We start from the raw sequence: 21622 nt of genomic DNA on the forward strand, positions 1-21622 counted from the left end.
TTTGTGATATATTTTGTATAACTGATCTGAACTGCGCCCGAGCACAAGCTTCTGCTCTTTCAGGCTGCAATGCCTAATGTAGCTCAAGTGTAAAGTATTAAAAAATAAATTAATTAATTAATTAAAAAAAAAAAATTGTTGACTCCTTAAACCCAAATACTCTGCCTACAACTGTATGGAAAAGATTTAAGGCCATAGAAGGCAAGAGTTACGAACACATCACTCACCTTAGAGATAGTAATCAAACAATAATAACAGAAAATGCTAAAAAGACTGAACTTTTAAATTCACACTATACCCAAAGGCTGACTAATAATTCATCATAGCCTAAATATATGAACAAAGAAGAACAATTTTTTACAAGTAATTTTCAACTCATTTTTCATCATAATGATATAACAGACAATGCTTTTACCACTGAAGAAATAAACTTGGCAATATCAGAGCTACACAATTCTGCTACAGGAGAGGATGAAATCCATAACAGCATGTTATTAAATTCCTCTGATAAAATTAGGCAAGAAAATCTCCATCTCTTCAATAATATTTGGAAAACAGGCTTTTATCCTAAAACTTGGAAAAATGCAATTGTAATTCCTATTCTCAAACCAGGTAAAGAAAAATTGGACCCTAAATCATACAGACTGATATCTTTAACATCCTGCATTTCTAAATTACTGGAATGCATTGTTCACAGAAGATTAACCTGGAGACTTGAAACTTTCAATCTTTTAAACCCATATCAGTTTGGCTTTAGACCATCATGTGGCACAACTAAAGCTATATTATATTTTGCTCATGAAATTTATAAAGGTTTTACAGAAAAGAAGACCACATTAGCTGTAATGATAGACTTTGAAGCCGTTTTTGATAATACTCTACACAGATCCATTTTATTACAATCTATGAAACTTGGTATCAAAGGCAGAATGCTAAGATTTCTACATTCTTTCCTTAATGAAAGAACAATTCAAACCTCAGTAGATAATCATTTATCTTTATTCAAAAAAATTACAGGTGGTATACCTCAAGGTTCTGTTTTAAGCCCAAATTTATTTAATATAATGTTACATGACTTACCTGATGATGTTCCACCTGAGGTAAAAATAAGTATCCATGCAGATAATGTTACAATATGGGCTACGAACAACGATCCAAATGAATCATTAAGAGTTATACAAACAGCTGTAAATAATATCAGTAATTGGGCATCCAAATGGAATCTATCTATCTCACAATCAAAAACTGAATATACTGTCTTCACAAGAAGATATAGCTTAAAAAATTATAAATCTCACATTTATTTGAATAATCCAACTTCTAATATCCTAGGATTAATTTTTGATGAAAAACTTTTATGGAAAACACATTTAACCAGTGTTGCTTCACAGTGTCTACCACGATTAAATCTCTTGAAGATCATAGCTAATAAGGACTGGGGATCAGATATCACGACAATGTGTCTGTTTTATAATGCTTATATACGATCAAAATTGACCTAAGGATGTGAAATATAGGGAGGAGCATCAGAAACTCATCTACAAAAAATTTCTATTCTTCAAAACTCAGCCTTAAGATTATGCCTGGAAGTACCAAAAACCATATCAACTGTTGCCCTAGAAATTGAATGTAATATTCAACCGACACTATGTATTGCAAAAGGATCTAAAAATACATTTAAAATTGCAAGCCTCATCCAGATCCCAGATGTTCTTCAAACTTCAGATAATATCCTGTGTAATTTCTATAAAATAAACAAAGAAGAAATACCAATCTATATCACAGACACACTCATTGTTAAAACTCCAGTTATGAACGAAATTCCTCCATGGAAATGGGTGATTCCAGAACATAGCATACAAATTCCAGGAAATCATTCCAAAAATGATCCTCCATGCATTCTTAAGTTAGATGCCATGAAACTATTCTGCAGCACATATAAGGATCACCTTCAAATTTATACAGATGGATCTCTAAATCCTAGTAATGGAACATCAGGAGCAGGGTATTATATTCAAAAATATCAAGAAAGTTATTTCATACCATGTTCATCCTCTTCCAGTCTTGACACTGAATTGCTAGCATTGATGCTGCTCTTCAGTGTGTTACTCAAATTTCTGAAAAATCTATTTCATACTTACAGACTCCAAGGAGGCTATATTTAATATAATTAAATATGTATTTATTTTATTGGGTTATTTTACGACGCTTTATCAACAATTAAATATGTACCAAACCCATACACACATAGAATTACTTCAATTCAGAAACAAGTAAGTAAACTAAAAAACTCCAAAAGGAAATAACATTTCAATGGATACCTAGTCATTGTGGTATACCTGGAAACGAGAAACAGGCAACATATTTTCAACCAAGACCTCTTCAAATGATATCTCTATCCAGTGCTTTTGCTTCAGTAAAGTCTCATTTTATAAACCTATGGATCAACAATTGGCTCTCTTCTGACAAAGGAAATATTTTACAGTCTGTACAAAAGAAACCAAATGATCTAGACATGTACAAAAACTTTCCCAGACATGTTCAAACATTTTTAACAAGAGCCAGAACAGGTCACATTGTCTCACAATTGTACCTACACAGATTTCACATTTCTGATAATACTATTTGTCTGTGGTGTAATAATCATGATGAAGATCTGGAACACATTCTTCTATACTATCCATCCATAAACCACATAAGTAGTAAATTAAAATCATCAGTATCAGTTGCAGAAGACACAGAGCTGCAATATATATTGACTACATCCCAACTCTGGCTACTAGCAACAGGCATCTATAATGAACACCGATCAAAATACCCCTCTTTTTCGTGAAAAACAAAAACTGAATGGACTACAGTGGACTTTATGTTGTCTGCAAACAGCTGGATATATTAAGAAGATTGATTGATTGATATAACTGGGATCTAATTAATTTTCGTTCCACTCTAAAGGTTAGTGTCAGTAACTGAAATTTAGAAATCTTCTCACTATTCGTGAGCTGCCACAAGGGAAGTTATGCACTCCACTTGCTATATTCTTCCATAAATGATTTGCTTAATCATTTGTAAACATTCGTGGGTGAATATGCGTGCGCACACATAGTAATAACACAGCTCAGAGGTCAGAAGAAGTTGTTTCGTTTTCAGTACATTTGCCATGCTGATCACTGTTGTTGATACAAGATATGGCACAGTATATCAACTCAATTAGCAGAATCGCGATGAAAATAAACATCTGTTGGCTCGTGATTAGACATATTGGTATTTCTCATGGTTTGCTGAGAGGTAAGTAGATGGCAGTGAAATTGTGTTCTACAACGACTTGGAAATCTACAGACAGGAAACAGAGCTCCACAATCGCCAGAACCCACTGTGACAAAATCACTATTATCTATCATAGTGATTTTTATGGAGCTGTGACAGTTCACAGCTTTGATAGCAAAATGCTGTCACATTCCACCTCTATATTGAACATCTTTTTTAAACAAAAGGCAAGTTTTCATGAAGCTATCTTCATCACAGATGCAGTGCACGTTTTAGCAGTTGTTGCCATGATACATTGCTGGTATGGATGCCAGCTCCATTCTACCAAAAATCCATACACTCAGTAGAACACAATGGATAACTAAAGAGGATAAAGATTGCTGATAATTCATACAAGAGCCCTACAACATAAACATTAAATTGACTGGGATAACTAGATCACTTAAAGCCTATATAAATTATTTCAAAGGCATATTGGTTCTGTTAAGTTCAATGTTAATTGAAAAATGAGTTCTATTCAGTCAATACTTAACATAAACACAATAAAACATGTTATAATAACATTTACACAGATTTTAAAAACAAACGTTTTCACCAATTTTGATTGGCATCTTCAGGTCGTGTAGGTCGAATGGAACATATTATTCTTCAACATTCAATTATTATTCAACAGGAATAAATCAAAGTTTGCCACGCATCTCATTTCCCTTAATCACGAACTTACTGGCATAGAAGAAGCCCTACAATACCCAAATTCAAATAACCCGCTGTTTAAAATCACACGCAAGTAACGGTCATTCATCCACTAGTCGTGCAACGTATACAGTTTTCATCATACGCTATCACTTAATGTAAATATCAGTCGTGTCGCCGTCCTCATGGATTTCAAGATGTTCTTCCATTTTTTGTAAGTATTGTTTTAGAAGATTTAAATAATACTTAAATGCTTCTAAATATTCTTTCATTCTATCCTTACAAGTTAGAGGATTTTTCCTGCTCTCCATAACGGCCACACGACCGACCTGTTCGTAGCATCTTCAAATCTATCTTGAAAACTGTATCTGCAATGACAGAAGAGTTTTGCTGTTTCCTTGGTTCACACATGCCTCTTTCAACACAGTGATTCTACACACATCGTGGAGGCTTTTTGCTATATTCTATTCTCTGTTTTTAAGTGATATTACAGTTGTAACTTTGGTTTTTAACGTCATATACCAAGTGTTCACTTTTATAACATGTTCCATTCGACCTACATGACCTGAAGATGCCAATCAAAATTGGCGAAAACGTTTGTTTTTAAAATCTGTGTAAATGTTATTATAACATGTTTTATTGTGTTTATGTTAAGTATTGACTGAATAGAACTCATTTTTCAACTATATAAATGAGAAAGGCACAAAAAGAGCAGTAGTTCTGATGAATATCAGTAACACTTATAAAACCTGTTTTCAGATGAAGATAAAGTAGCAACTGAAGTATGATACAGAAACATTAAATTCTACGAAATAAGTTTTTATTTCCACATCACAGACGACAAAGCCAACCTCAGGAATATAGAATATACAATGAATCAATCAAGACTATAATGGTTACTGATAACAGCTGATTGCGATGCTAAAGGAAAACTACAAAGTAGCCCAAAAAATGTATACACTGTTTGTTGATCAATACAAATTGGGATAAAATTCTCGTTTTTTGGGGAAATTGTAGCTTAACGTAGGTGCTCGAAGTGGCCATCATCAGCATCCAAACACTGTCAATGCCGCTGAACTGCTCCACGAACTGTGTGATAGCTGCACATGACATTTCGATTTGTTCTAGTAGTGCACCCAGTGTAGCTGGCTTTCCCCCATAAACAATATCCTTTAGGGATCCCCAGAGGTAGAAATCAAGATGTGTTAGGTCAGGGGACCATGCTGGTACTAGACAGCATCTCTTCGACTTATTCATCATCCAGATAAGAGTTTCATCCAGATACGCCCTGACATCTCGATGGTAGAAGGCTGGGGCACCTTCTTGTTGTAGATATAACCTCTCGTCCCCATACAGCTCTCGAATGGCAGGTATAATTGTTATCTGAAGCATCTCGAGACATACCACACAGTTAACTGTGCCTTCAAAGAAGACTGGTCCAATCAAACCCTGAGAGGATAAATCACACCACATATTAAGTCCCGGTAAATTGACAGCTTTGTCTTGATGGATGTGCGAATTTTCGGGGGCCCAGTACACGCAATTGTGGCAGTTTACAGTACCATTCAGTTTGGATTGTGGCTTGTCAGACCAGACAATGTTCCCTGCAAGTTCCGCATCCTCGCATACCATATTTCAAACCACTCACAGTACTCAATTCGTCGAAGTCCTCATTCATTGCTTGCAGCAGTCTTGGAATGTACACCTTCCACTTTGCAGTCTTCAAAATTTGCTGTACACTTGATCGACTGACTCTGGTTTGACGTGCATACCGTGGTGGGAATATAATGGTGAAGCAGTGCGCAGTCTCGCCCGTTCGCCTACTACGTGATGACGTCACGCGGGAAGCATTGCAGACTCTCTCGCAGCTTGCTAGCTTAGCTCAGCTCAGCTCCGTAAGGTTTTGGAAGTGGGGTAGGTTAATTGATTATGAATACCAAGAAGCTGTATTAACTAATCCCTTCCCTACTAACGTCTTGTCAGGAACGTGATGTGCTCCCAAAGCATAGCCGTCTAGACATGACGTCTTTGTGACCCTGCGACATTTATTGACAGTTTTCATTCAAGCTGTCAAATGCAGTTTTTTCAAGCTGTCTATTTAGAGGATTGTTGTATGTTGTAAAACGATCTTTCGTGAAGAAGAGGAGTTGTTTTCCTCTAAATATACGCGAAAGGTTTTCCAGAATTCTAACTGTTTGAATAAAAGTGCATTGAAGTTCTGTCCTGCATTCCAAGTGGAATGAACAAAGTTTAAGAAAGGGAGTCAGAATCGAGGTCTTGTAAGAGTTATTGGCAGTAAAGTGACATGACAGAAAAGGTCTGTCTACGAAGCACAACATGCACATGGTGAACATAAAGGAAAAAAAGGTAACAATGAAGGGGAATTAACAGTGGTGAAACTGAAGGGCGTAGTAGAGTACAATAACTTTGTTTTGTGGGTTGACTGTCAGGTCAGCGTCAGAATGAAGTCTTATATCCCTTCTCCATTATGGGAAAATATGTAAAAAAAAACTACAGAAATGTTTCTTCAATATAATGTTTATGGTACTTTTCAGCTTTTCAATGTCTACATAATTGCATGTAAGACAGTGAAGGGAAGCAAACCCAGGAAAGAAAGGATCTATACAAATCTTCGACTAGACCTGGAAAGAGGCATTTTATAGAGGGCTAACCTTGCCTAACTGCAGTGTTAGTGAAAGGGGAGGGGATGCTGGAGTTACGACGACAATATTACAAACAAACTGTTGGGCTTATTCCGCCTCCTCCCGTCATATACCTACCACCCACAGAAAAAGAAGCCAGGGAGGACCTGCAAAGTTTGTAAATCTCACAAGAAAGAAGCGAAACAACGTGGGAGTGCAAACAATGTTTTGTACTGGAGTCTTTCGAAGCTTACTGTTCAAATTGTTACCAAATTATGAGTATAATATCACAATTTGTAGTAAAAGACCCATGTTTATTGCAAACGACCTCCACCTGCCTTCAAATGCCACTTACCGCACACCACCAATTCACTGTCTGCGCATGGAGATTTAAATAGAGATTCCAGGCAATAAACCCGTTCTTTTAAATCTGACTGCATGAACTTAAAGGTAGCAACAAGCAAACTTTAGAAAGAGTCAATAATGAACATTTGTTAAAGGCAGGTGTCGAATTAATTACGTTCATTCTGGTGTACTGCTTTCGTTAGAAGATATCTTAAGTTCATGAACTTAACTCGGTTTCATCCATTCAGGGTGATGGACAGAATACGTTCTGAATCAGACCTTCGATTTCTTTAAAGAGGCTAAAAATGTGAATTGCAACAAATGTCAAGTATAGCATGATGAAGTGTCCCTAAAAGAAGGCAAATTCGGAAAAAAAACGCATTTTCAATCAGATGTGGACTTAACGCATTTTGATTCCGAGCTCCTCAAATACGTTCAATAAAGTTTCATCGTCAACATTTTTACATTACTTAAAAAACACATCAGTTTTTCATTCCAGTGATTATGCATATTTCTTTTAGTAAAATGCTCCTGCACACAATTTTAATATCTGAATATTTTTTACACAAATTAAGTCCACAATTTCCACATCTGACATTAATTTTCGTAATGTGAACGACTTTCTTGTGAGCAGCTAGTACTTGAAATAGACCTTGATTCACCCTCACCAACCACTTCTGTATTATCTTCCTCACTACCACTTTCTTTCTTCAACTCCGCCGGTAAATCAATTTCCAATAGCACTATAATATCACTTTCACCCAAAACATTAAGGCTGCTATTATCCACAAAACAACTCATGTCTATGTTCTGTATCCCTGAATACAACTAGATTTGAATAAACACCAATAAAGAAAGAACAAATTTACCAACTCAAGTTTCTACACTGCAAGTAAATGGTAAAGTGGAGAATTGAAACTGTAAACGACTTTAACGGCATTACAAACAGTTACAACAATGGACAAAAATCACAGAATTCAAACTTGAAAATGTTTAAAAGTGTAGGTCATATGAAATGCCAAGGGTGGGTAAAATCTGTCCACTAACAAATACTTTTGCTATATTTGAAATCTAAAACAGAACACATGTGTGTATACTTTATCATGTTAGAGACAAATAGAGTAAAGGTGAAAGCTGTCAGATTTCATTAATTCAAAAAAATTTAGAAAATAAAAAGGGTGGGCAATTTTTTCCCAATCGTGATAATGTTAGGGTTAAGCGAGAAAATAATTATTTTATGCCCATTGATTGACGCCTTTTTTGCTCCTCTATTGACATTCGAGACAATTGAATCCTTCCATTTACTGAAGCCTTTTCTATCTGGAAGTTGTTAAAAGATACCACAGCTTTAACATTTGATGAGACATGTAATTAAATCCTTTTAGCTTAGAAAGTTTTGAAGAAAATTATTCCCTTCTGCGGAGCGACTCATATGTGAAAAATTTTAACAATATGATACACAGGAACATACCAGTTAATAGTTATTATAATTATATAATTGCTGTAATTACGTTTCTTTATTTAGACCTAATGCACTATCCTCTGATACATGTTCGTCTGAACTGGTTTTGGAAGTGGCCTGAACAGTACATGAACTATTGGCAATGATGTCATGAATTTCTTTTCTCCTTCTCCTTTTTCACATCTATCCATTCTCAGATTATCTGTTGATTTTCGTTTCAAGCAAGACTGCGCCAGAACTTTTGTGGGTACAGCGTCTACTTTCAGATTACGACTGTTTTTTGGTTCACAGTTTAGGAGTTTCTGCTTTAAAGGTACTTCGTAACTTGACTCCTCAAAATGAAGTGAACATATTCGAGTTGAAACAACATTAAGTCTTAAGATTTTTACCCCCTTTCTTTCCCCTCAAAGCAATCTATGGAATAAGTCAAACAATAAGTTTAACATGAAAATATATTTTGCAAATGAGTTGCGAAGCAAATAAAATTTAGTAACACGCAAGAAAACTCATCGTGCTGTAAATTGACTTCATCCTCCCTTCTACAAGTATGCAACGTTTGTCTTGCCAAGTCTTCATTCTTCGGAAACCTATAGGCCTAATATTTTACGTCAGTTCCTTTTGTTTTTCGATTGTAACTAAAACAACCAGATACTGCACATCCAGGCATACTAATAGCATGTGTCACATGCTATTAGCATTAATGATACAAGAAAAACATTCAATATATATATATATATATATATATATATAAACAAAGAATTAACACCTTGCACGTACACACAACAGCTGTTTGTTTTGTTCCTCGAGCACTGCGGCGCGAATTAGCGTGCTGCTGCTGCTTCCCAAGTGACGACATGCGCAGTACAAAACGAGTTTGAGTCAACCGTCTGCTACACCATTATATTCCCACCACGGTGCATACTGTTTCAAACTTCTGTGGTGAATGTATAAATTGTCGTAACAATGCTGCGGAGGTAGTTGTAGTTGTTGCTGTTACGAGTCACCCAGAATATCCTTTATACACATTGTTAACAGTACCACTGGCTTCGAATTTGTCCCGAATACGCGCAATTGCTAGATTTGTCGGCAACATTGTTTGAAACTCATTTCCCCATTGTCGCCATATTTTTCTAATGTTTTTCAAACTTACATTACCACTTCAAAATCACTTTCCATTGTCTGAACGGCAACCTTGCATCCGCCATTTTGTTTTTACACTACACCTGCGAGCTCATCTGGTCACTGCCAACTAACAACATTAAGCTACAATTTCCCCGAAAATGAGAATTTTATCTCAATTTGTTCCAAAATTATTGATGAACAAACAGTGTATACATGTTTTTTGGGCTTTTCTGTATAACATGACATGATAACAAATCAACGTGGGAGAATTTTAGGAAAACATTTAAGTATTTCTAACTTGCATATATTGAATCAGCATCAACATTAGCTCCAGAAGTAGAAGTTACATTGTTTTAACGATCACTAATGACTAGAGCCTGGATTTTATGTAATATCAAATTGAGAAATATGTACAGTCTCAGACACAAAAAAATGACCAATCTCCTGTAACATGAATTTGTTAAAGTCCACCTTTGGGCAGCACCTGGTTCTCAAAACTAGGGAAAGAATGTTTATTTTGCATCAAATTGACCCCTTAATATATCTTTATTATAGAATAGATTATATTTATAACACTTTCTTGATCTACAGACAGAAAAAACAACAAACAAAGAAAACAAAGGAAAACAGAGTGGAGTCTTCATTACAAAATTCATTCACGAGGAAGAACATTGCTGTTTGTATACATCTGAAGTCTGATTAGTGTAACATGTATCTAATCAGCGATGTATGAAATGGAGGGGGAAAAGGAACTGGCCACCCTGCCTCATTAACTCCTGGCTTAGTTGCCTCACAAGTGGTATCTTACTGGTTATCACTTGTGAGGTTCAGAACTGTCTCTGGGGAGTTGACTAAACAACAAGAATCATTTGTCATTTATTCCTAAATACAGTTATGTAATAGACTAAGTTAAATTTTTCACATAACAGAATGGAAATGTAGTAAACAGGAAAGCTGTTTGGACCACAAGATTATTAATTCCAACTAGAAATACTGAGACTAGAGAACAACAATAATAAACTGTATAGGCTAGAAAAATTTACAACAAACGTGGAAAACCATAGGCTGAATTTTAACTCCAAGGTTGCTCGCACATTGGAAGTGACTACACACAACTAGAGGGCTTGCAGAATCGCACGACTATCCCCAAGCAATCCCAACGTAAGTTAATGATGGGAGTTCCCACAGCAGACGAGAATTAGTTGTGCAACTGTGCACATATTGTTAAGACTTGCAACCGTATACCAAAAAGTTGGGATTTCTTTACCAAGTCATAATATGGTCTGATCTCCATATCACCCATGTTTTTACTATCATTAACTCATAACATAATCAAAATGGAGATAGAGAAATTAATAAGTTTTTTACTTACTTACTTACTTACTGGCTTTTAAGGAACCCGGAGGTTCATTGCCGCCCTCACATAAGCCCGTCATTCGTCCCTATCCTGAGCAAGATTAATTCAGTCCCTACCATCATATACCACCTCCCTCAAATCCATTTTAATATTATCTTCCCATCTGCGTCTCGGCCTCCCCAAAGGTCTTTTCCCCTCTGGCCTCCCAACTAACACTCTATATGCATTTCTGAATTCGCCCATACGTGCTACATGCCCTGCCCATCTCAAACGTCTGGATTTAATGTTCCTAATTATGTCAGGTGAAGGATACAATGTATGCAGCTCTGCATTGTGTAACTTTCTCCATTCTCCTGTAACTTCATCCCTCTTAGCCCCAAATATTTTCCTAAGAACCTTATTCTCAAAAACCCTCAATCTCTGTTCCTCTCTCAAAGTGAGAGTCCAAGTTTCACAGCCATACAGAACAACCGGTAATATAACTGTTTTATAAATTCTTTCAGATATAAGTTTTGTACAGTATGTCAATAAACCATATTAAGTACTGTACAGCAGAACTCCTTTTTAACGAATCTCTGAGGGTTTACTCCCCCCCCCCCCATTAAATAGGGGTTTTCCTTAAAAGGGGGTTTATATAAAATGGCAAGGAAAGGCTAAAGTAACTAATACTAACATGTGTAATGTTGTTATCTAATTCACTGTATTACTACAAACTTTAGTGTTATTTTTACCAAAATTGGTAAAGGAGAATTAAAACCACGGATACACTCATCATTTCCTTCATTTCAAGTAGAAACACCAATAAATTTTGCAGTAATATACTGAAATAGATCTTTATCTCGTCCTTAATGGAAATGTGACATTGTTTGTTTTTCCCGTGTACCCTTCATATATATAAAAAAAAACTATAATTATATAATTAGGCCTACAATTATTATTTACAATACATTTCATTATAATATTTTCTAACTCTTCAAATGGTAAGGCACTAATGTTTTTCCATTTGGATGAACTCGAACCACACTGAAACTCGGCATTGAAAATTTCTTCTTTCTTATTCATTATTCCCCCATAATGAATTAAGGCTGGTTCACAATTAACTGGGAACGAAAACGACAACGAGAACAGAAATTATGTTAAGACAAATGTATTTAAATGTGAACATTCACAATATTTAATTGTGAATGCTCATATTTAAATATATTTATTTTAACAATATTTCCGTTCTCGTTCTTGTTGTCCTTTCCGTTCCCAGTTTATTGTGAACTAGCCTTTAGTTGGCAAAACATGCCTTTTTGTCATATGAGATAGTGTTGTTTGAGGATTAATCTTGACAACCCTTATTATTTTCACTTTCCATCCAATAGTTAATTTCCTCCGTTTAGTCGCCGTTATAATTAAAAAACTAACAAAACAAACTTGGAAACAGGATCCACACAACTTGCGAGAACAAAGCAAGCAACGCAACCACTCTGTGAAAGCAACACAAAGCAAGACATAAAGAACTATAAAGAATGATGGTGCCATATTACTATCGATTGAGATGCACTATCGAATATGCTGGTACTATTGATTATTGAAAGTTGATTCAGTGTTTCTGGCTTTATTATTAAAAAATCCACTTGAAAAGTATTCCTAAAAGCGGGATTTTCCTTAAAAACAATTACATTATTCTTATGGTATTTGGTGGGGACTTAACAGATTATTTCTTCAAAATGGGAACATTAAAATTGGGTTTTCCTGTATCTTTGATGTCAATTGCAATAGTGAAGTGTGGATTTTGCCAACAAAGGCGAGAAAATAATGTGGCACCTGTCTGGAATGTTTGGTCGCGTTGGGGAGTTTTACGCACATCTGGGGAGAAGGAAGGCATGGGGAAGTGGAACTCGGGCTTCGTCAGGCACTGAAGCATGGCGCGAGCAAGGGGAAAGAACTGCGGTCCTGGTGCGGAGCGGAGGGGACGGAAGTAAGGAAGCATCTGGAGGCCGATTGTTGTGGGTTCCAGAGGCTTCGCAACATAGAACATTCTAGACGATCGTGGTAAATAAATAACACTGTGAGTTGTCGAGAGAAGTTAGTCAGCTGTGAGAGAGTTAGCTAGTTAGTCTTCAAGTCTTAGAGCAAGGTGAACCTGAGTTCGACGTGCAGTGAACTTGAGTCTGTAACTGTGGCAGTATCCAGGCGAGTGCAACGTACCCGGAGATCTTGGGTTCGACATGCAAGAAACCGCATCTGGAGGGCTGGGTTCGACGTGCTGGGAACGTCTGGAAGGCTTGGATTCGAAGTCCAGTGAACTGTATCTGGAAGGCTTGGATTCGAAGTGCAGTAAACTGTATCTGGAAGGCTTGGGTTCGAAGTGCTGTGAACTGTATCTGGAAGGCTTGGGTTCGAAGTGTAGTGAACTGTATCTGGAAGGCTTGGGTTCGACGCATAGTGAACTTGAGTGAGTGAGCTAGAAGAACTAGCCAAGGCGAACGAATTGTGAACTGAAAACTGACAGTTTTGTTCTGTACATAGTGCTTTGTGAACATTGGTTGAAATTAGGAGTACATTGTTATTCTTCTCAATAATACACGTGAATTGCCATTGTTGCTGTGTGGAGTGCAATAACGACTGTGTTGTCGTGTTGAGTGGAATACACATTGTTGACGGGTGTGTGGTTAAAGGTAGAAATAAAAGTCACATTGTTGAAATAAAAGTTACAACACAAAGCATGACATAAAGAATGATGGTGCCGTATTACTATCGATTGAGATGCACTATCGAATATGCTGGTACTATTGATTATTGAAAGTTGATTCGGTGTTTCTGGCTTTATTATTACAAAATCCACTTGAAAAGTATTCCTTAAAAGTGGGATTTTCCTTAAAAACAATTACATTATTCTTATGATAATTTGGTGGGGACTTAACAAATTATCTCTTCAAAATGGGAACATTAAAACGGGGTTTTCCTGTATCTTTGATGCCAATTGCAATAGTGAAGTGTGGATTTTGCCAACAAAGGCGAGAAAATAACAAAGTTTAGTGTCTTGTAAAAGTTTTCAGTTCATTCGTTCACTGGAAGTTTAATAAAGATGTTTTGGGTTAATGAATGTATTTTATATTAGTAAAATATGTTACTAGTCAACAATGTATGCAACGGAGGGGGGAAAGGAACTGACCACCTTACCCCATTAACTCTTAGCTTAGTTGCCTCATGAGTGATGCCTTATTGGTGTCACTTATGAGGTTCAACCCTGTTTTTGGACAGTTGGCTAGACAACAATAAAGTATTTTATATGCGTATTAACTACCTCAACATCACAGCCAAACGTTTTTCTGGTGACATCTGGCGAATATTGTTATGGCAATTTTGACTTAATATTATCCAGAATATAACAAAATGTTTCTTGATTCATGTGAAAGTAATTGAAGAACTGAATGGGATCATCCTACAAGTCATATAACAAGTGATGGAACTCACAAATATATTACAGAATCTAAACATGTACACTGCTCATAATGTAGCCAAGGGACATTATATTGATGAACTTCCTCATGAGAATAACCAGATGGATTCCAAATACTTCAGTTTCATCCACAATCCATACTTCTCCACCATTTAATTAACACTGAATGACTTCTGCCACTTAAAAATGTTGACAGACAGAACAACAACCACCAACACTCACCTGTTTGGTCATGCAGAACAACACAAGGATCAGGCGAGCTGCAGTCCAGATCACGCAATGCTGTAGCTAAGAAAGGTACCTTCTGGTCCTGCAACTGCCTTGCAGCAGCTCGCTTTTTTACCCATGCCACTGTAAACTGGCTCAATGGTGGACTGCCATTACATAATTCAAAATCTTTCAACATTTGTAGCCAGGCTGCTCCCTCAAACACTGACACAGCAGACTGTGAACACAGTGGTTCCTGAAACAGACACAATAGATCAATATTAATAAATTAACTCGATCCTTTTATTATTATTACCATCACAATCACCACCAGCAACTTCAAAGTAGGCCACAGGACCTGTTTCGTATCAGAAGATACATTTCAATATTATTTATGTTATCAATTATTGGAGAAAAATTCGTTCCAGTAACGGGAATCTAAACCAGGACTTCTCAGCTTTGCATGCTGAGTGTTCTTTCTATCTGAGCTATACCGAGACCCGATTCATGGTGCCGGCCTAACTCTCCTCCTTTGTATAATCATTAGTTTATTCTTCATCTTACGATGTTTGGTGACATATACACGTATGTCATCAAACATCGTAAGATGAAGATTACATTTGTAAAAGTTTCTTTCAACCCATAAGCAGTGCTGACTAGATCAGACGCTATGGACAGTACTCTATAACAGAGTCGCCAGTATGAAAGGATAACTCCAAGCCTTTGGCGTGAGACGAACTCGATAGCTCAGTGGTAGAGCGCCTGACAGGAGAACAGGAAGTCGTAGGTTCGATTCCCGCTCGAGGTTGTGAAATTTTTCTTTCATACCATGGCATGATTGTGACTATAATAGTATTTAAATTCATTAGTTTATTATCGTTCATTATTAAAATGTGTGCACAGAGATGCCAACCTTTCAAGTGGGTTATCAATAATTCCATAGTGTGCGCACCCCCCTTCTGGCAAAGTCAGATGTTGTTGTTGTTGTTTTCTAATGCCAGGCATTTGGCAATAAAGTCATTTGACCTCTTGCACTCCAATATTTTTCGAAGATATTTGGCAAAGTCAGATATAAAGCACATTATAGTACCGGTATATAATTACAAGTTACCTGTCCTGTGAAAAAAATGTTTTTGCATTTAGCAGCTACTTTTTTGAAAATTTTTTCTTGCAGCATAATTATCCTTGTGATGTTATCTTGATCTTCTGGATCAGAAGTTATTTCAGTAGTTATGTGTATCATGTAGGCCTGAATTCAGATTTTTTCACAGTACTGAAGACTCTTTCCATAAGAGAGTCAATGTAAGGCATACTTGGTACACAAACACAACTTTTCTTAGTAGTTTATGCTGTTTCTCAAATCTGCAATTTTGGGCCTATTTACATCTATTCTAAATCCATTTATAATGTATTCAGGAAAAGTATAAACAAGTATAGCACTGATAAACTGCAAATTCTTCTTCAAGACTGTCATGTTCAGTTTCATTACTCAAATTTTGAATTCTTTGAATAAAATATTCACAAAATGAATACAAAACATTGTTCTGTGTGAAATATCTACAACTGCTGCATGCTTAGAAAATTAAATTTCAATCGGAAATTTCTTTACACGTATTTTCCTCCTCTATTCCGAATAAATATATATTTTGCAGTGATAATTGTACTTTCCGTGACAATTTTTTTCTTTGGCCATAATGCCATAATAGTGGAAGAAAATCTGTAATAATTATGGAAAACCTGTAACAGTTGGTACCTCTGTGTGTATGAAAATTATTTCTGTATTTTTAGATTTTTCCTTATAAAGTTGGAAATATTTTAAAGTTCTCTCACGCTTACAGTTCAAGAATAGAGTCAACAACACTTTCTAAAAATGTTATATCAGATGACTATATACATTATTCTTCCATCATCCTTCTCTAGGGCCAATTTTCAGACTAGTATCACAGTCTAGTATATACAGTCACGAAGCTCAATACTTAATAAACATGCATCCATAGATAGTTGCTAACCACCAGGATCGCTACTATCACCTCATCACAGACCCTTTCCCTAGCAGACGATACAATGTATTGTACTTTCAATATCGTGTTCTTTTGAAAGAATTAACACCTTCCTTCCACTATTGAAATATGAAATACATAAAGTTTATATATTATTTTCATAAAGTATATATTATATTTTATGCTCGACCATGCCGAAATGTAGTAATTATACACCTGGTAGCAGCCCTTTAATGGACCTCATTAAAGTACACCAATCAGAAAATACCATTGTAGCAATATGAAAGCGCAAGTATCGATTATTCACATTTCAAATGCTTCTATTTGCTTCTCTTCATTTCGTCGTAATGCCCATGTTTCTACCCCATTCAATGCCACACTCCATATAAAGCACTTTGCTAGTCTCTTCCTTTGTTCTTTTTCCAGAGGTCTGCAGAAGATGCTCCTTTTTCTATTAAAAGCTTCCTTGGCCATTGCTATCCTCCTTTTAACTTCTTGGTAGCAGCTCATGATAGCAAAAACTATGGAGTCAATGATCTCCAACAGATTAACTTGGTATTTAGAATCCCAAAATCTTTTATCACCAAGACAAGCTGACTTCCAACAACTACACTCTACTAATGAACAAGTTATATGCCTAGGCCAAGAAATGAAAGACAGTTTTAAGAAATACCTTGGCAATATTTATTGACTTTCAATTAGCATATGACTCTGTTTGGAGAAATAAACTATTACTAAAACTCCAGAAATTAAGTGTCTCCAGCAATATGTTCAGATGGATATCAGAATTCCTTAGTCAAAGATTCATTGCCACTAAATTCAATAACTCACTTTCTAGTTACAGACAAACATATCGAGGTCTGCCCCAGGGCACTGTCCTCAGCACAACTTTATTCAATATTTATATAAATGACTTACCCTCCCTATTAGAGAAATCAAACATGAAAACAGCACTATTTGCAGATGATATAGTTTTGTGGACTTCCAGATCTCACAGACATAAGACAAAATTCAAAATTCTGCTCTTAAAGCTCTAAATCAACTACATGAATGGAATACATCAAATTTGATGACACTCAATTTAAGCAAAAGTAACTACCAAATACTTTCACTTGGTAAAAAAGAAAGAGAATTCAATATCCAATACAACGGCCAACACCTTCCTAGGACTTATGAATCCAAATATCTTGGAGTTATTTTCGATAGTAAGTTAACATGGAGCAATCATTTGAAATACATTTCTGAAAAAGCTAGTAAAAGATTCTCCCTTCTAAAAAGACTAACAGGAAAGAAATGGGGATGCTCTAGGAATACTTTGAACACTACATACAAAATGTTTATACAGCCGGTGCTAACATACTGTGGAGAAATTTTAATTACTTCACCTTTCATAAACGAAATAGAATATGTTCAAAACCAAGCTCTCAGACTCATTACTGGTAGAATGAAAATAGATTCTTTGAGATTCCTCACTAATATTAACAGCATCAAAATGATAAAAGAAGAAAAAGCACCAATTCAATATGAAAAACTTATCAGATTACCAGGAAACAATTGGCATTCATACAGTCCTCTCTGTAGATTAAAAACTAAAAAAAGTTTCATATCCATGGTTCAAGAATTAAAACAGAAATTCAACATCCCGAATTTAAAAGATAACTTACAAATTAAATCAAACCCTTTAACTCTATTAAATATACAGTATAATCTAAATTTAACAGAAGAAATACCGAAATCAGAGGTAAACAATGAAATAATGAAATAATTGTCTTTAGAGACAATTAATATTAGGTACCCTCCACAAAACTGGCTTCATTTATACACTGACGGATCCTTGATTTCCAGAGAACAAGGTGCCGGTACAGGTGTTACGTGCTGTCTCTTCTCACTTTATAGATCTCTTGGATATGAAACAACAAGTTTTGATGGAGAAATCATTGCAATAAGTGAAAGTCTTAGGAATCTTCTATGCCACATCAATAAATTAAAAAATGCAGTTATATTGTCAGATTCCAAAGCAGCTATTTTATCAATAGTCTCTAGACACACATCTTCATCTGAAACAGCAGAAATAACTAAAATGATCTCTCAATTAATAACACTCTAAAAAAAACTGTATTCCAATGGATACCATCCCATTGTGGAATCCTGGAAAACAAGAATGCGGATGCTTTAGTAAAGAAGGGCAACATTGCTACTTACAGACCTGTTACTAAATCTACATATTACTCTGTGAAAAGATTTATTAAATCTATGTACTTAGATTTCAACAAACAAAATTTGATAACACAATCTCAAGGGAAAAAATAGAACTCTCTGCATTATAATCCACAGTTAATTCCCGATTTACCATGTAAACCGTCTGTAGCTGCATTTAGATTGGCAACAGGCCATGACTGTTTGGCCAAGCACCTGCATAGAATTGAAATATATCAATCCCGTAACTGCCCATTGTGCAATTCAAATCAGGAAATGGATTCGGAACATCTCAAAATCTGTGCTTCAGTGGCTGACCATGATAATATCTTTGAAAAATATTGGAGTGCAAGAGGTCAAATGATTTTATTGTCAAATGCCTGGCATTAGAAAGCAACAACATGTTACGACTTATACTACATCCGAAGTATTTGAAGCTGTCCACTTTACTGCCTCATTTAGAATTCGTAAGTTTAATTTCTGCATTTTTCTTCCTATGATCATGCTCTTCGTCTTATTTGCATTTACCTTCATCCCATACTGCTCACAGCTGTCATTCTGTCATTTAGCTCCAGTAGCATTATCCTTTAGTATCATTTCCTTTTATGCTAACAAAGCAATATCATCAGCAAATCTTATGCACTTTATTCTTCTTCCTCTTACTATCACTCCTCCCATGTTCTGAAAACAGTTCTTTACTAAATCCTCCAAGTAGATGTTGAAGAGTATAAGTGATAAAGAACATCCTTTACATACTCCTCTCCTAATTTCACTTCCTTCTGACATTTATTCTCTTATCTTCACCATATTAGCTTCTTAGGAAATAATCTTAAGTGAACTCCACTGTAGATATAATGAATTATTTCAATAGATCCCCTGACACTGGAATTACAAGCAGCTGACTTCCTAGCTTCTACAAAGCAACAAAGAGCAAATATTACGAAGACAGAATTATCATTCTGAAACTCTAAACTTTTGATGGAAGGCAGAATCCAAGCTGAAGGAAAACAGCAATTTAAAAAACAAAGCAAAGACCAGATTCGAGACCCTTACAAAGAATGGAATGGTCATACTTGCTTCCTCAAGGAATTGTAGTGCTGCAATTTTCAGACTTAGCAATGGTCAAGACAGCTTGGTATCTCCACAGAATAAAATATCTATCCAACACCACAGTGCACACTTTGTGAACAGTGGAAGAACAGTGGAAAACTGTCATGAAGAGAGATTATCTACTCATCTATTGAGCAAATAACAAGATCAAAAGCAGATCTACCAACTGAAATGACAAATATTGGAATGTGTGCGATACACATATGCACGTTCGCTCTCTTTAGCTCCCTTCCTCTTTCCCTCTTTCTCTAAATTTGAAATATTGATATCTTTGTAATGAAAGTACGATAGCTATAACCATTCCAAGGAAATTCAAGTTTCTCATCAACAAGAAACGAGAAATTTTCGTTAACACTCCTGACGCACTTGTTCACAGCTTAATAATCCCAATTGCACGGAAACAACTGTTAGTCATTCTTCAATAGTAAGCATACTTCTTGATTAAACTGAAATAAAAAGAAAATATTGCCGATTTAATGGAAATGGTTCGAGACTTTTGGACCACTCTATATTGTTGGAGAACCAGCTGTGATACAGTAAACAAATTCATGCATGTCTACATTACACATGTTCAGAACATGTTTTTAATAAATGTACTAATATATCATTGATAGTTTTGTTAGTAAATTACAATTTACAAACTGGGGTATTTTGGGTACAATTATGGGTTAATTGGTAAGTAACCTAGTTTTCGTTCCTGATCATGCTGCGCACACAAATTATAAATTGGTGAAAGACAAGTAAATATCCTAAGTGTTTTTCTGTCCCTGATTTTAATGGGAAATATTTCTAAGTTTACAAAATAAGCCTTATCAAGGACTTGAGTACTGGCTGAAGTTTTAAATTTTTTAAATTTTTAAATGCCTATCTAACCTCTACATTCTGTTCTAGAATGCATACACTAACTTATTACTGGGATAATTTGATTTTATAAGAACTATAAAGCACGTTTTACGTCAATAATATACATTATACCCAAATTTCCCCATCCATGGCGTGAAGTGAGTATAGTTAAACTTAGGGTTATTATTATAACAAAAGAGGCCAACATATTTTAAAATGCAATAGAATCATTCTAGAAGGTCACAGTGCTAACATATAAAACACTGATTGGAAAATTTTATCATGGTAACAGGCCATGGGTCTCTAAACTTAAAAAAAGTTGATTTTATACCCAAATTACCCCCAACCCACCCTATGACAACAGATAAAACTCTCTTTCAACAAAGAGAACAAAACTGAATAATGTGTGTCATATTATGTTCTTTGTTAACACTAATTAAAAATCAAACACTGTTAAAGAAAAGAGTTTGTATACTCTCGTGGAGTAATTGCATTCAGGAGAATAGACTTTTGGGTATCTCATCATGTCCTGGAACTTAACATTTCCAATGTCTGTGAACTCAATACACATTCCATCATCAGGGTAAACAGGCTAAGACCTGAAGGGTCACTTATTTTGTTGAGTCCAATAAGCTTGGCTACTCCAACTGGGGCCAGGAAGGATTTACTTGATAATTCAAAATGTTTACACATACCATCTTCAAAATAATTTGTAAAGGGGTAGATAAATTTTAATGTAATATGTAATAGAAGCAATGCTCACCTCGCTGTGAAGAATATTTGAGTCCACTCTCGGGGATGGAATAACAGATTGGTCCATCATATCCTAAAAAAAAAAAACAAAAAAAAAAAAAAACAAAACAAAATCTATTTCTCAGTAACATAATACACAGAATATATACTTATACTTATAATAGGTATAATTTACAG

At 35.6% G+C, this 21622-nt stretch overlaps 1 protein-coding gene across 2 annotated transcripts in view; it reads right to left on the bottom strand.

Annotated features, from left to right (window-relative positions):
* The window catches only part of LOC138698694 (uncharacterized), a 72445-nt gene that overhangs the window by 18914 nt on the left and 31909 nt on the right, over nucleotides 1-21622 (bottom strand). For both annotated transcript variants that reach the window (XM_069824879.1, XM_069824888.1), the window contains 2 exons: nucleotides 21456-21518; nucleotides 14559-14799 (listed from right to left, as the gene is read on the bottom strand). In XM_069824879.1, coding sequence (XP_069680980.1) covers nucleotides 14559-14799; nucleotides 21456-21518 — 304 coding nt within the window. The remainder of the gene's footprint in view (nucleotides 1-14558; nucleotides 14800-21455; nucleotides 21519-21622) is intronic.

The sequence above is a fragment of the Periplaneta americana genome, chromosome 1, assembly GCF_040183065.1.
Source record: "Periplaneta americana isolate PAMFEO1 chromosome 1, P.americana_PAMFEO1_priV1, whole genome shotgun sequence".
Classification (NCBI taxonomy): Eukaryota; Metazoa; Arthropoda; class Insecta; order Blattodea; family Blattidae; genus Periplaneta; species Periplaneta americana.